Source organism: Scyliorhinus torazame, chromosome 2, assembly GCF_047496885.1.
Source record: "Scyliorhinus torazame isolate Kashiwa2021f chromosome 2, sScyTor2.1, whole genome shotgun sequence".
Taxonomy (NCBI): domain Eukaryota; kingdom Metazoa; phylum Chordata; class Chondrichthyes; order Carcharhiniformes; family Scyliorhinidae; genus Scyliorhinus; species Scyliorhinus torazame.
In genome coordinates this window covers 253649949-253665599 of record NC_092708.1, presented here as the reverse complement: position 1 = coordinate 253665599, position 15651 = coordinate 253649949, and the positions used below count along the sequence as shown (strand labels likewise).

Below are 15651 nucleotides of genomic sequence, written 5' to 3'. Positions count from 1 at the left end.
GGACCAACCTTGTTACAGAAAACTGAAACATATTACCTTGTGATTTGTCAAATATGCAGCATTCCTTTATTAAATATCCAGCATTCCTATCTTAAATCTTTATTTAAAACAAAGTGCATGCAAAATTCGCTGGACCATTATAAGTGATTGAATAAGTCTGGTACTTTTATGAAATGCATTTTTTTTCTGCTCACAAGCTAAGGGAGAGAAATTGCAAATGATTCATAGGAATAAGGCACTAATACAATCTGCGTATGAACTGTTTGTAGGTCCTTGACTCTGAGCAGGATCCCACAGACAACATACAGGAGGTGGAAGAGGACCTGGATCTGCTGTACGACAGCTTGGATGTGGAAAATCCCAGTGACAGTGGCCCTGATATGGATGATGATGACAGTGTCCTCAGCACTCCAAAACCAAAGCTCAAGTATGGAGAACATTTGTCATACATTAAAATAAGCAAAATACTGGAAACGTTTGAATCTGAACCAAAAACAGAGGTGCTGAAAAAAATTCAGCAAGTCTGCCATCATCTATTAGGAGAGAAACAGAGTTGACATTTCAAACCCGTAGACTCTTCGTCAGAACTGAAGGGAGGGAGAATGTGTTAGAACAGTAGAAATATCCAGATGACCTATTGTGGGAGTGGGGGTTGCTTTGAGGCAATACATTTATGGGATTTTTTTTTTAAAAGGAGGGTGATTTAAAATGGAGGAGACAGATCAAAAACTTAAGTTGCCAAGCTCAACGTTGAGTCCTGAGGGCTGTAACATGCCCAATCAGACATTGGGCACATGGTAGCACCGTGGTTAGCACTGCTCCTTCACAGCACCAGGGTCCCGGTTTCAATTCCAGGCCTGGGTGACTGTGTGGAGTTTGTACTTTCTCCCCGTGTCTGCGTGGGTTTCCTCCGGATGCTCCTGTTTCCTCCTATAGTCCAAAGGTGTGCAGCTTAGGTGATTGGCCAAGCTAAATTACACCTTAATGTCTAAAAATGTTAGGTAGGTTTATGGGGATAGGATGGAGGTGCGGGCTTAAGTAGGGTGCTCTTTCCAAGGGTGGGTGCAGACTTGATGGGCTGAATGGCCTCCTGCACTGTAAATTCTATGATTCTATAAGTCTATGATTCTATGAAGTGCTGATCCTCCAGCTTGCGTTGGGCATCACTGGAACATTGCGGCAGGCAAAGGACAGACAGACATGTGGGCATAGAGCAAGATGCTGAGTTAAAATGGCATGCTTGCGGACTGAACGAAGGTGTTCCACAAAGCGGTCACCCAGTCTACGTTTAATCTCCCAACGTAGAGGAGACATTTGAGTTTGGTAACTTTAGATTTTGACCCATCGCCTCCATTTTAAACCCCCTCTTTTTTTAATATCCCGTACATATGTTGCCTCAATACCCCACCTCTCATATCTGACCATGTATCTTTTGTTCTTTGCTACTTTTTGTTGCAGTTTCTATAGTTCTAACACATTCTCCATCCCTTCAGTCCTGACGAAGAGTCAAAGGACTTGAAACATTAATTGTTTCTCTCCCAATAGATGCTGGCAAACCTGCTGAGTTTTTCCAACATCCTCTGTTCCTGTATGTCACACATCGTTGCTTTACTCTTATTACCTTGCTTGATTTTAATGGAGATGCTAGTGTAGGACTGGGGTGGGCACAGTAAGACGTCTTACAACACCAGATTAAAGTCCAAACAGGTTTGTTTCGAATTAATAATTTTCGGAGCACAGCTTCTTCATCAGGTGAGCTGATGAAAGTCCGCAAGCATGCCATTTTAACTCCGCATCTTGCTGGTGTGCTCCGAAAGCTAGCGATTCGAAACAAACCTGTTGGACTTCTTACTGTGCAGATTTTAAGTAATTATCGCTACTTCATCAGGGTTGAATCAGAGCTTTGCTATAGAAAAAGTTGCCTCTTGTCTAATCAGTTGAAAAACATTTCCATATTAAATGTATTTGTTTTTTAAAAATATTATCTAATCAAAAGAAAGGAAGACTTGAATTTGTGCCTTTTATGTGTCTCAGGACATCCCAAAGATCTTTGTATCTACTTAAATGCTTTTGAAGAGTAGACCATGATTCTCCAACCTAGCTCACGAGTGGGATTCTCCTGTCCCACTGAAAGTGAATGGAGTTTTGGCTGGAACGGCAAATTTTCCATTCTCACTTACAGCGGGGTGTAAACGCACGAGATCGGAGAATCCCGTCGGTCGTTACTGTTGGAAACACAGTGGCTGATCCCCCATCCCTCAATAATGGGGGAGTCCAGCACATCAATGCAAAAGATAATACTGAAACATTTGTGACCATCTTCAACCAGAAGTTCCGGGTGGATGATTAGCCTCGGCATCCTCCTGAGGTCCCCAGCATTACAGATGCCAGTTTTCAACCAATTTGATAGACTCCATGTTATATCAACAAATGATTGAAGACACTGGATGCAACAAAGGCTATAAATCTTGACAACATCTGACATCTTGGCTGTAGTCCTGAAGATTTGGGTCCAGAAGTAGCTATGCCCCCAGCCAAGCTGTTCCAGTACAGCTGCAACACTGACATCTGCACAAAAAATGGCACATCGCCAGATACGGCCTGTCCTCCGATTCAATATGACCAATTCTTGCCCGATCAATCTACTCTCGACCATCTACAAAGTGATGAAAGGTGTCATTTACAATGCTATCAAGTGGCACTCACTCAGCAATAGCCTGCCCATTGATACTAAATTTTGGTTGTACCAGGGGTAACCAACTCCAACTTCATTTACAGCCTTGGTTCAGACATGGTGAAGTGACAGTGACTGCCCTTATAATGCCACCTTTGTGTCCTTATAATAATAATAATCTTTATTGTCACAAGTAGGCAATTAGCACTGCAATGAAGTTACTGTGAAAAGCCCCTCAGCGCCACATTCCGGCGCCCGTTCGGGTACACAGAGGGAGAATTCAGAATGTCCAATTCACCTAACAGCACATCTTTCGGGACTTGTGGGAGGAAACCAGAGCACCCGGAGGAAACCCACGCAGACACAGGAAGAACGTGAAGACTCCGCACAGACAGTGGCCCAAGGCAGGAATCGAACCTAGGACCCTGGAGCTGTGAAGCATCTGTGCTACCGTGCTACCCTTGACACAAAGGCGGCATTTGACCAAGTATGATAAAAAGGAACCTTAACAAAATTTAAATCATTGGGAATCGGGGGGAGAAAACTCTCGTATAGTCTAACACAAATCAAGGAAACCCATCATCTCAGCCCAGAACATCACTACAGAAATTCCTTAGGGTGCTATCCTTGACCAAACTATCTTCATCAATGACCTTCCCTCCATTTTAAGGTCAGAAGTGGGGGGGTTCACTACTGATTGCACAATGTTTAGTACCAGTCTTGACTCCTCAGATACTAAAGCAGTCTGTGCCTGCATGCATTACTTAGGCAACATTGAGTCTCGGACTGATAACTGGCAAAGTAACATTGTGTCACTGAAGTGCAAGGCAATGGCCGTCTCCATCCAGAGAGAATTGAACCATCTCCTCTTGACCTTAATGGCATGACCATCACTGAATCCCCCATTATCAATACCCTGGGTTCACCATTGACCTGAAACTTAACTGGAACAGACAGCAGGTCAGAGACTGAGCATTCCGCAGCCAGTAACTCACTTGACTCCCAAACTCTGTCCGCTGTGTACAAGGTACATATCCAGAGTGTGTTGCAGTACTCCTCGCTTACCTGAATGGAGTGCAGCTCCAACAACATTCAAAGCTCAACATCATCCAGGAAAAAGCAGCTCGCCTGATCAGCACCCTATCCAAACATTATCTGGTCCCTCCCGCTATGGTCTCCCTATCCGTGGCCTCCAAAGTTGTTTGAACGAAGCACAACATAAGCTGGAGGACCAGCAACTACTTTTTCAGTTAGGTACTCTAAAACTTTTTTTTTGTTAGGTCACAGAGGCTTTATTATGGCTGATTTAATTTACAATCATATTCAAAATTTCTGGAACTGTTTCTTGGCTCCTGCTACCTTAGTGACCTTGAGGACATTGAAATGCAAAGTCTTGCTGAGAGGCCAACACTTCCCCACAGTCACACTGACCCCATTCTGTACATCACTGAAGCAGGTTGATAGATGGATAGACATGGTCTTGTGTCGCTTCTCAAAGTGGTTTTATTTGCTGATGTAATGCAAGTAGTCTCTGCGAATAACAATGGCCTGCTGCATATTCATCTTATTCACAACACCTGTCAGGTGAATTGACACATTGCCTGTGAATGGACAATTCCTGTCAATGTAGGTTCCATCATTGGCCTCCCGTGGAATCTTGAAGCCCAGGCCTGCGTTCCGATAGTAGCAGGGTAGCTTTTCTTGGTGCCTTCACCCACAAGTGCCCGCTTTGGAAGGTGGGGGGCTGTGTTACGATGTCCTGGGCTAGTCCGCAGTCGATTCCAGTCCCACAAACCCCAGAGGCCCAACACAAATGAATTAACCAATAATTTATACAAAGTTTGCAAAATCTTTGGCCCCTTGACAGTTCAATAAGTTATAGCCACCAAGTTTGAAAGTTGAATACAATAACTATTTATTTATGACGCCGACAAAGTTGACATTTGTATTAATTATAATGGAATAGCACCCAGCTCATCTACCCGCCCCCCCCTTGCCTTCTATTGTCTCGCCCTCTGCCCAAACACACACACAACAAACAAACACAGAGGGAGAGGAGGGGTAAAATAAGAGGGATTAAGATAAAAAGACATGTGCCCTTCCGATGTTGACATCCTTGCAGCAGGCTGTCCTCCCAGGATTCCTAGGGATCGATGCCACCAATGGGCTGTTATTGGAGATCCTCGGGCAGGAAACATTCAGTCAGAACTCCCAGGCAGTAGGATTCCCTCTGGGGAGTCACCTTAATTTTAATTAACCTGGGCCTTCATGCAAAGGTTTCACCTGAGGCCAGTTTAATTATTATTTGTTTCCAACTCAATCAACAGCCTTACTGAGAAAAGAACAGAGTTCCCCTTACGAGATTTTATAAAGAGTTTTAAAGAACTGATCCTGCCTGCAGCTGGTGCTGGACCTGATTTCCTTGCAATTCAGTCTTGCTGTGGAGAGACAAAGGTCTTTACTTTGGATCTTCAGACTGAATCCATTAGATGAGAGAGAGATCAGGGCTTTAACCCTCCAGCTGCTGACCAAAACAAAAGTAAAAGCAAAATAGTCACAGAGGAAGGAGTATTCCAGAGAAAACTGCAACCAATTGGCAGGGGCCTTAGAAGGCCCAGCAATTCGAAACAGTCCATTGGCTAACAGCCAAGTCCATCAAGATTTGTCATCCTAGATCTCTCCTGAATCTGCTGATCTGAAATATAAATAGCACTTTGCAACCTGCCTTGCCTGAGGCCATAAGTCAGTCCTCCATTTACCAGCCACTTGAATTAATGGTGAAGTTCATCTTAAAGGCATAGGTCCCATTAATTGACCATGTACAAAAGTTGAAAAAGCAGAATAACAGAAATTAGAAGGAAAAACAAGGGACAGACAGATTAGCAGGAGAATCCTTACAGCTGATTTTGGTAAGCTCTCTGTCTGATTATCTGTCATCAGTTCAACAACTTCAGATCATAAGTTCTGCCCCTCCCCAATTTTATTTTCAGACAGCAGTCATTTGGACATCCTCTGGACTCACCTTTTTGTCTATTTACCTCATTACCCTCTTTTTGCCTTATACTGTAATCACTCCTGCCTTCCATCTTATCACAGACCTTCCCTTTTATTCTTCCTCAACCCCATTTTCCCTGTCTCTGTATTTGCTTCAATCCTGTTACATTTCTTGATTTTTTTTTTCGAGTTCTGACAATGTATCATTGGCCTGAAACATTTAACTCTCTTTTACTCTCCACAGATGCTGCCTGGCCTGCTGAGTATTTCCATCAGTTCCTGTTTTTATATTTCAGATTTCCAGCATGTGCAGTATTTTGTTTTTGTAAAATTATCAGGATCACTGGTGTAAAGTGACCAATTTAATTCAGTTTTTAAAACTTTTAAATCCTGAATCAGCCATTCTTTGGCTGAGTGGAATTGTCAATTGGTGTGACAGCAAATACAGTGCACTAAATTGAAAGATGTACACTGTTTCACCTGTAAGGAACTCTAGGGGCGTTGAAAGGTGAGGAGAAAGGAGGTTAAAAAGGCCATTGTTACATTTCCTGTGTTTATGTGGAAAGATGCCACGGGAAGGGGATGCTGTTGGAGGAGTGGAACATGGTGTCAAGCACAGAATGATCCTTTCAGATTCCTGAAAGGAGAGGAAAGGAGAAGATAAAGATGGGGAGGTGGAGGCCGGGTTATGGGAGGAGGCCCTGAGGAGAGTTAATACATCCTCGTCGTGCACCAGGCTCAGCCTGATACAATTTAAGGTGGTCCACAGGGCTCGCATGACTGTGGCCCAGATGAGCAGGGTCTTTCAGGAGGTGGAGGATAGGTGTGGGCACTGCGGGGGGGGGGGGGGGGGTCCTGCGAACCATGTCCACATGTTTTGGGCATGCCCAAGGCTAAGGGGTTTCTGGCAGGGGTTTGCTGACGTCATGTCAAAGGTATTACAAATGAGGGTGGTGTCGAGTCCAGAGGTGGCGATCTTCGGTGCGTTGGAAGACCCAGGAGCCCACGAGAGGCTGACATCCTGGCCTTTGCCTCTCTGGTGCCCCGGAGACTGATCTTACTAGGGTGGAGGGACTGGGAGGCCCCGAAGTCGGAGGGTGGGGGGGGGGGGGGTGCGGGTTAGCGACATGGCGGGGTTTCTCTGAATCGGAAAAAAATTAAATTTGTCTTGAGGGGTTCATTGCAGGGCTTCGCTAGTAAGTGCCTGGAACTCGCTGCCGGAGGAGGTGGTGGAAGCAGGGACGATAGTGACATTTAAGGGGCATCTTGACAAATACATGAATAGGATGGGAATAGAAGGATATGGACCCAGGAAGTGTAGGAGATTGTAGTTTAGTCGGGCAGCATGGTCGGCACGGGCTTGGAGGGCCGAAGGGCCTGTTCCTGTGCTGTACTTTTCTTTGTTCTTGTTTGTTCTTACACACGCACACGCACACGCGCACACACACACACACACACACACAGACAAACAAAGGGAGATTGAGAGGCAAAGAAAATATTAATAAAAAATAAAATGATTAAGGATCTTTCCACTAGGATGGTTTCCAGTTAATGTCTTTATAGAGTTCAAGATTTTGTTTCAGTACTTTTTCCTTCTGGACTTGAGATGATTTTCTCTGGCAAGGTTATCTACTTTCTCTCGATTCAGGATTATTTCAAGTTTATAGCAAAGATGTGCCAGGCACTCATTGGTTTTAGAACAATAAAGCAGTTCTTTACTTCAGCGCGAGGCTGTCCCTTTCACTTCCAAACTCTCAACCTTTCACTTCCAAAGTCTGAACACTCTTTTCGATTGGCAGTTAGCCAATCGAAAAGATCTCCTCCAATAACTGGTTTCCTAAGATTCACTTGGCACCGACGAGTCTGTTTTCTCCTCTCCAAAATACGAAACCTAGGAACGCACTGTCCTGACAAGCAGGCTGCTTCAACTTGAGTACTCTGTCTAAACGCACATTCTGATTATGGGTCCATGGACGTAACACAACATAATATAATAAAATAAATGGAAATAAAGGAAATAAACATGACGGACTCTTACAGCAACAAGCAAAGCAGGTCAAGGAACTCTGAATGTCTAGGACGTGTGTATAATCATGCATAAATAAGAAACACAAAGGATGAAATTTCATTTGGGAACCAGTGGAATAAAGCCGAGCCGGAAACCAGTTGCCGAGGAAGGACATGTGGCTGTGAAAGCAGGTTTTGGTAGGTAACTGAACAAACATGCGGAGGGTACTATAAAACAATGAAGGTAAGCAAGGTAAACAAAACCAACTGAAATCTCATCGAAGGGAAGAGCAGAATTTCTTCAAGACACCCATTCCTGGAAGAGAAGTGCAAGGAAATTAACGACTGATGCATAATACTGTAGATACTGGAATTAAAACAGAAAATGTTGGAAATACTAAACCGGTCAGGCAGCATCGGTGGAACGAGAAAGCCAGTTAATATTTCAGATTGATGACCTTTCAACAGGTTAGAAATGTAATAGCTTTAAACAAGTGAAAGAGCGGCTGGCAGAGAATGAACAGAAAGAAAAGTCTGTAATCGGGTGGATGGCAGAAGAAATTATATGACAAAAGAGTTGGCAGTACTGGGTCAAAGGGATGAGAATGGGACAAGAAAGAAACAAAAGATGTGTCTAGGGCAGTTGTGAATGGCAGGCTGATGAACAGCTGCTGAAGAGACGAAAACAGAAATGGGATAGAGTTTGCGGTCTGAAATTGTTGAACTCCATATTGGTATTGGAAGGTTGCAAAGTGTTTGGGCGTATGATAAGGTGGTGTTCCTCAAGCTTATGTTATGTTTCATTGGAACTCTGCAAAAGGCTGAGAGTAGAGAGGCCAGCAAGAGAGCAAGGTGGGAAATTAAAATGACATGTGACCTATAGCTCAGGGTCATGTTTGCAGATTGAATGGAGGTTCTTCACAGCATAAACCCTGGGTGGGATTCCAGAGTCGCCGATGGCAAAATCGCGTTCGGTGATCGGCCGGAGAATCCCCGTTTCCAACAAAATCTGGGGCGGCGCTGCTTTCGCGATGACCCCTCCAGAGGGCAACATATCGACAGCCTCAGGACGTTGCCTGAGGCCCAACCCCCCTGATGGTCCACCCCCGACTGGCCGAGTTCCTGACAGCGTGGGTCTCTCATGGTCTTACCTGTCGGGAACTCAGTGTGGTGGCTGCGGACTCAGTCCAACGCCGTCACAGTCAAAGGAGAGCCGATCCGCGGGTAGCGGGGACATTGGCAGGGACTGGGGGCACTGTTGGGGGGTGGTCCGGGGCTCACGAGCCGGCCAAAGGGGGAGCAGTCTTTTGCAGGCCGGGTCTGCAAGTGGCCGGAGCATGTGTGGCCACGGACCAGGCAATTCTCCGGGCTGCTTCAGCAGCTAGAGCTGGGTGCTAGCCCCCAGCCAAACGGAGGATCGGTGGCTGTTTTGCACCGAACGTTTGGTCGTAAAAGGCCACCATTCCCACGCCAGTTTCAGGACATAGCCTGAGAATCGGAGAATTTAGTCCCCAGTCTGTGTTTAGTCTCCCCATTGTAGAGCAGGCTGTATTGTGAGCAGCGAATACATAGAAACTTAGAAAATAGGTGCAGGAGTAGGCCATTCGACCCTTCTAGCCTGTACCATCGTTCAATATGATCATGGCTGATCATGCAAATTCAGTATCCGACTCCCACTTTCTCTCCAAATCCCTTGATCCCTTTAGCTGCTTGGAAGAGGCATTTGAGAATTTGGCTGGCGAGGTGGGAGACAACACAGGTGTTGTATCTCATTTACTTGCATGGAAAGGGAAGGGGGCATATTGAATACTGGGGGAATGCTGTACTGTCAGATGTGTTGTCTTTCAGATGTGTGCCCGCTGAGTTGGACGTGAAAGATCCCACAGATCTATTTGCAGAGGACAGGGAAGTTCTTGGTGCCCAGGCTAATATTTATCGCTCCATCAGTAGCACTTTCATGAACCTTGGAGTTTCAACTCTGCACTCCAGTTACTATTCCAATGATAGTTTGTAAAAATGTCCTTTTCTACTGCACTTGCTGCGGAATAATTTCACAATCACTTAATGAGTAAGGCTGACTCACTAGTCACTACTTATGACGTACAGTGCCTGTTCAATACATCTCACTGAATATTGGTTCCCACTTCATGCTGCCAGATTCTGGATGAACCAAGCAACTGCTCTGACTGCCAAACCACTAGCTTGTCAGATAAAAAGAAAATGCTTGAAAAACTCAGCAGATCTGGCAGCATCTGTGGAGCAAAACAGAATTAATGTTTCGAGTCCGTTATGACTTCTTCATTCAAAGAAGAATCATAATGGACTTGAATTGTTAACTCTGTTTCTCTCTCCAAAGATGCTGTCAGAACTGTTGAGTTTTTCCCAGCAGTTTCTTTTTGATTTCAGATGTCCAGCAACTGCAACATTTGGCTTTTACACTAGTTTACCAAACTATTCTGAGGTGGAGCTGAGAATACAGGGAAAGAAATCACACTGCAGTGCATCACATGGCTTGTGAGGCACTCCCATTCTCGGAGATTATATGATGTGGATCAGGCAGTAAACATTTTGATGTTGACTCCAATTTAAGGATGTGAAAAGAAATGCCAGCAAAGTTTATAGCTCATTGGCCTTTCTTTTGTAAATCTGACGAAGACCCTCTGTGATTTTGAATGTAGCATATCTGTAAATTATTGAAGCAGCATTGTAAGTGCCTCACTGGCTTTATCAAATATCTGATCTCCTGTTTGTTGTTTTACAGACCTTACTTTGAAGGCTTGTCACACTCCAGTTCTCAGACTGAAATCGGCAGCATCCACAGTTTGAGAAGCCAGACCAAAGAGCCACCTAGTCCTGTAAGAAATGCATATTATTGTGAACGCAAGTTACAGTAGCTTTAAAATATGCCCCTGACTGAGGGGAAAAAAATCTTTACCACTGAGCAAGGTCAAAAATGAAGCGGAAATGTTTTGCATTTTCAGGAACTCTCATTTCTGAAATACTGGACATCATTAACAGGGTGGAAGAAAAGGAAAACAAAATAGGAGGGAGAGAGACACAATCTAAGTTAGAAAGATTAAAGCATGGTTGACTAAGTTTTCAAAGGCTTTTGGTAACAAAGGGAGAAGTGACAAGACTTAAGGATATGGAAATATATTTCAGAAGGGCAATTAAGCTTTGGATGAAATGCTAGGAACTGATGGAGCCAACAGGCAAAAAATGTTTAAAGAGCAGTGGATGAATGCTATTATCTGACATTATCTGTCTATAAGTGTAGAGAAAGCATATTCTATAGCAACTTTCAAAAGGGACTTGGATATATACTTGAAAGGGGGAAAAAAAGGTTATGGGAAAATAACAATGGAGTTGGGATAATTGGATAGAACTTTCCAAGAGCCAGTAGAGATCTCATCGACCAAACGGCCTCCTCCTTTGCTGTAGGATTCTGTGTTGAAGTATGGCTGGGGGAGACTGCAAGGCTATGTACAGATTTCAAAACAAGGATTAGGGATCTTAGCACATTGTTAAGGTTTCCACTTTCTGCAAATGAGAACTCTGCTAGGTAGCCAAGGGCTGGAATATGGAGTGTTTCCTTTCGGTAAAAATTCAATTGAAACCCAAACAGCTTATCCTTCCAGACCGTAAGAGGCATAATTAAGTGCAAAGTATGGCTTTTATCTTTTTATTAAATCAGATCACTCACACATTCCGTTTTAAAAACTGAACTCTCCGGTAATCCGATAACCGATTAGTTGGAGAAAATGCAAAGCAACATTCACAAATATGATGCCAGAACGGAGGGGCTATACTTATCTGGAAAGATTGAACAGGCTGGGGCTCTTTTCTCTGTGGGGGGAAAAAAAAAGAGATTGAGGGATGATCTCATTGAGGTCTTTAAACTAGAAAAAATGCAGGGGAGTCCAAAGCTGGAGGTAATCAATCTATGATAGTCAATAACACACACAATGGGAAATTCAGGAAAAACTTTTTTATCCAGTGTATAAGTATGTGGAACTTGCTACCACAAAGAGTAGGTGAGGAAAATAACTTTGCACTTACGGGGAAGCTAGATAGGCACAACGAGGCAGAAGAGAATAGAAAGGTACACTGATAAGATTACATGAAGAGGAGTTCAAGGAGGCTCCTGTGAAACATGATTGCTGACATTGAGCATTTGGGTCCTGTTCCAGTACTGTAGATTCAATATAATTCGATAGTGAGAGCCCTGGAAATATTACACTGCTGGATATCTGCCACAAGAGGTTGCTGTTGATCAGTGTTAATCTTTTAGGCATCATCCCATAAATAGTAGTGGGCATCATAGCATTAGAATTCCTTGATACTTCCTCTGGATCAATTAAAAGGACAGTGTTATGTAATATACTGACCAAATCCTAACCAATTGCAACATGAAGAAGTATTTTCCTCATGTCACCGTTGCTTCTTTCATCAAGCACCTTAAATTAGTGTACTTTGATTCTTGATATTTCCGTCAATGCGAACAGTTTCTATCCACTCTGGGTGGGGCGGGGGGAATAAATGGTAGAACTGAGTTTTTAACAAGTCTTTACATGTTAAATACTTTGTTTAATTATTTTTAAGAAGACAGTTTGCTTTTGTTTAGAAGCATTAAATCTTGTGGCATGGTTCTGTTGGTTTAATTGTTGGTTGTTCAAATTTCTCCTTTAAATGTGAACCATCCCTAACTGAATTGTAATTAATTCTATAAAATATGACCCATCACATGATCAGATATTGAGTCATTGACCAATAGCTTGGTCAGAGGTAGGCTTTAAGGAGCATCTTGAAAGAGGAGAGGAAGAAAGGTAGTGACTTTTAGAGAGTGAATTCCAGAGCTTAAAGCTATAACAGCTGAAGGCACAACCACGAGTGGTGGATGATAGTCAAGGAGCCATTGGGAGCCAGAGCAGTAGGTCAGCAGGTGAAATAACTGAGGGAGAACTTGTGAATAAGGTCAGTAAGACTGAGAGGAAGAGCAGGCAGGGAGATGTTGCTGAACACAGCGGGACTGGTAGTCTGAAGTACAATTGTTTCAATGCGAGAAGTGTAAGTCAGATGAACTTGGAGCTTAGATTAGAACTATGATATTGTTGCTATTACAGAGACTGAGGGAAGGACAGGATTGGCAGCTGAACTTTCCAGGATTTAGATGCTTCAGGCGGTATAGAGGGGGATGTAAAAGGAGTGGGGCAGTTGCATTACTGGTTAAGGAGACTATCACAAAGTACTGGGGAGCACACCTCATAGGGCTCATGGAGCAAGGCAATATGGGTAAAGCTCAGGAATAGAAAGGGTACACTCACACTTGGGGGTTTACTATAGGCCTCCCAACAGCCAGCGGGACATAGAGGAGCAGATATGTAGATAGATTTTGGAAAGATGTAAAAGCAACAGGCTTGTTGTGGTGGGTGATTTTAATTTTCCCTATATTGACTGGGACTCAGTGCTAGGGGCTTGGATAGGGCAGAGTTTATAAGGAGCATCCAGGAGAGCTCCTTGAAACAATATGTAGATAGTCCAACTAGGGAAGGGGCCTTACTGGACCTGATATTGGAGATTGAGCCTGTCCGGGTCGAAATTTCAGTGGGGGAGCATTTGGGGAGCAGTGACCATAATTCAGTAAGTTTGAAGGTACTTGTGGATAAGGATAAGTGTAGTCCTTGGGTGAAGGTGCTAAATTGGGGGAAGGCTAATTATAATAATATTAGGCAGGAACTGAATAATTTAGATTGGGGGCGGCTTTTTGTGGGTAAATCAACATCTGACATGTGGGAGTCTTTCAAACGTTAGTTTATACAAATTTAGGACCGGCATGTTCCTGTGAGAATGAAGGATAAGTATGGCAAGTTCCAAGAACCTTGAATAATGAGGAATATTGTGAGCCTAGTCATAAAGAAAAAGGAAGCATTTGGGAGGGATAGAAGGCTGAGAACAGACAAAGCCCTTGAAGAATATAAAGAAAGTAGGAAGGATCTCGAGGAAGGAGTCAGGAGGGCTAAAAAGGATCATGAAGAGTCATTGGCAAACAGGATTAAGGAGAATCCGAAGGCTTTTTATACATACATAAGAGCAAGAGGACAGCCAGGGAAAGGGTTGGCCCACTCAAGAAGAGGATGTGTGGAGCCAGAGGAAATGGGCTGGGCACTAAATGAGTACTTTGCATCCGTATTCACCAAAGAGGAGGACTTGGTGAAATTGTGAGTCTAGGGAAGGGTGTGTAGACAGTCTGGGTCATGTCGATATCAAAAAGGAGGAGATGTTGGACGTCCTGAAAAACGTTAAGGTAGAAGCGTTCCCAGGGCCTGATGGGATCTACCTCAGAATAGTAAGTTTGTGGATGATACAAAGGTTGGTGGAGTTGCGGATAGTGATGAGGATTGTCAGAGGATACAGCTGGATAAGGATCGATTGGAGACTTGAGCAGAAAAATAGCAGATGTAGTTTAATTCGGAGGTGAGGCATTTTGGAAGGTCTAATACAGGTGGGAAGTATACAGTAAATGCAGAACCCTTGGGAGTATTGACGGGCAGAGAGATCTGGGCGTAAAAGTTCACAGATCACTAAAAGTAGCAGTGCAGGCGGATAAGGTAGTTAAGAACAAAGAAAAGTACAGCACAGGAACAGGCCCTTCAGCCCTCCAAGCCTGTGCCGACCATGCCGCCCATCTAAACTAAAATCTTCTACACTTCCTGGGACCTCTATTCCCATCCTATTCATGTATTTGTCAAGATGCCCCTTTAATGTCACTATCGTCCCTGCTTCCACCACCTCCTCCGACGGCATACGGCATGCTGACCTTCATCGGTCAGGGAATTGAGTTTAAAAAATTGACAAGTCATGCTGCAGCTGTACAGAGCCTTACTTCAGCCACACTTGGAATATTGCATACAATTCCAATTGCATGGCCACATTACCAGAAAGATGTGGAGGCTTTGGAGAGGGTACAGAAGAGGTTTACCAGGATGTTACTTGGTCTGGAGGGTATTAGCTATGAGGAGAGGTTGGATAAACTCGGATTGTTCTCACTGGAATGACAGATGTTGAGGGACAACCAAATAGAAGTTTCCAAAATTATGAGTAGCTTGGACAGAGTGCATAGTCAGAAGCATTTTCCCAGGGTGGAAAGGTCAATTACTAGGGGACATGGGTTTAAGGTGCAAGGGACAAAGTTTAGAGGAGATGTGTGAAGGTGAGGTATTTTTTATACACAGGGTGGTGATTGCCTGGGACTCACTGCCAGGGAAGGTGTTGGAAGCAAGTACGATAGCGGCCTTTAAGAGGCATCTTGACAAATACATGAATAGGATGATGTGGAGATGCCGGCGTTGGACTGGGGTGAGCACAGTAAGAAGTTTTACAACACCAGGTTAAAGTCCAACAGGTTTGTTTCGATGTCACTAGCTTTAAGGAGCAGCGCTCCGAAAGCTAGTGACATCGAAACAAACCTGTTGGACTTTAACCTGGTGTTGTAAAACTTCTTACTTTGAATAGGATGGGAATGGAGGGATACAGACCCCGGAAGCGCAGAAGGTTTTAGTTTGGACAGGCATCATGATCGGCGCAGTCTTGGAGGGCCGAAGGGTCTGTTCCTGTGCTGAACTGTTCTTTGTTCTGATATCAGAATTGGAAGTGTGCAGAGATCTTGGATGCCTAAAGGAGGTTCCAAAGTTAGAGAAGGGCAAGATCATGGAGGAGGTTGAAAACCAGGATGAGAATTTTACACTAATACTAGAGTGAAGAATGTCATGGAATGATTGCAGTGGAGGAAGAGAAATTTGGACAGTCAATGTTGAGGCCAATATTGGCATATTTGCTTTTCTAATAAAAGTGCTTTGCAGCTACAGCATCATCAAGTTGCATTTATATACTTGTGCTCATCCACAATTCTGCTGCCCATATCCTAACACAAACCAAACCAAAGGTCCCCATCAGCTCTGTGGTTGCTTAGGTACCTT

The 15651-nt window shown here is 43.9% G+C and overlaps 1 protein-coding gene across 2 annotated transcripts in view; it reads left to right on the top strand.

Moving 5' to 3' along the window:
* pacs2 (phosphofurin acidic cluster sorting protein 2) overlaps positions 1-15651 on the top strand; it is a 376820-nt gene that overhangs the window by 250782 nt on the left and 110387 nt on the right. For both annotated transcript variants that reach the window (XM_072486155.1, XM_072486154.1), the window contains exons 9-10: positions 270-427; positions 10437-10530. In XM_072486155.1, coding sequence (XP_072342256.1) covers positions 270-427; positions 10437-10530 — 252 coding nt within the window. The remainder of the gene's footprint in view (positions 1-269; positions 428-10436; positions 10531-15651) is intronic.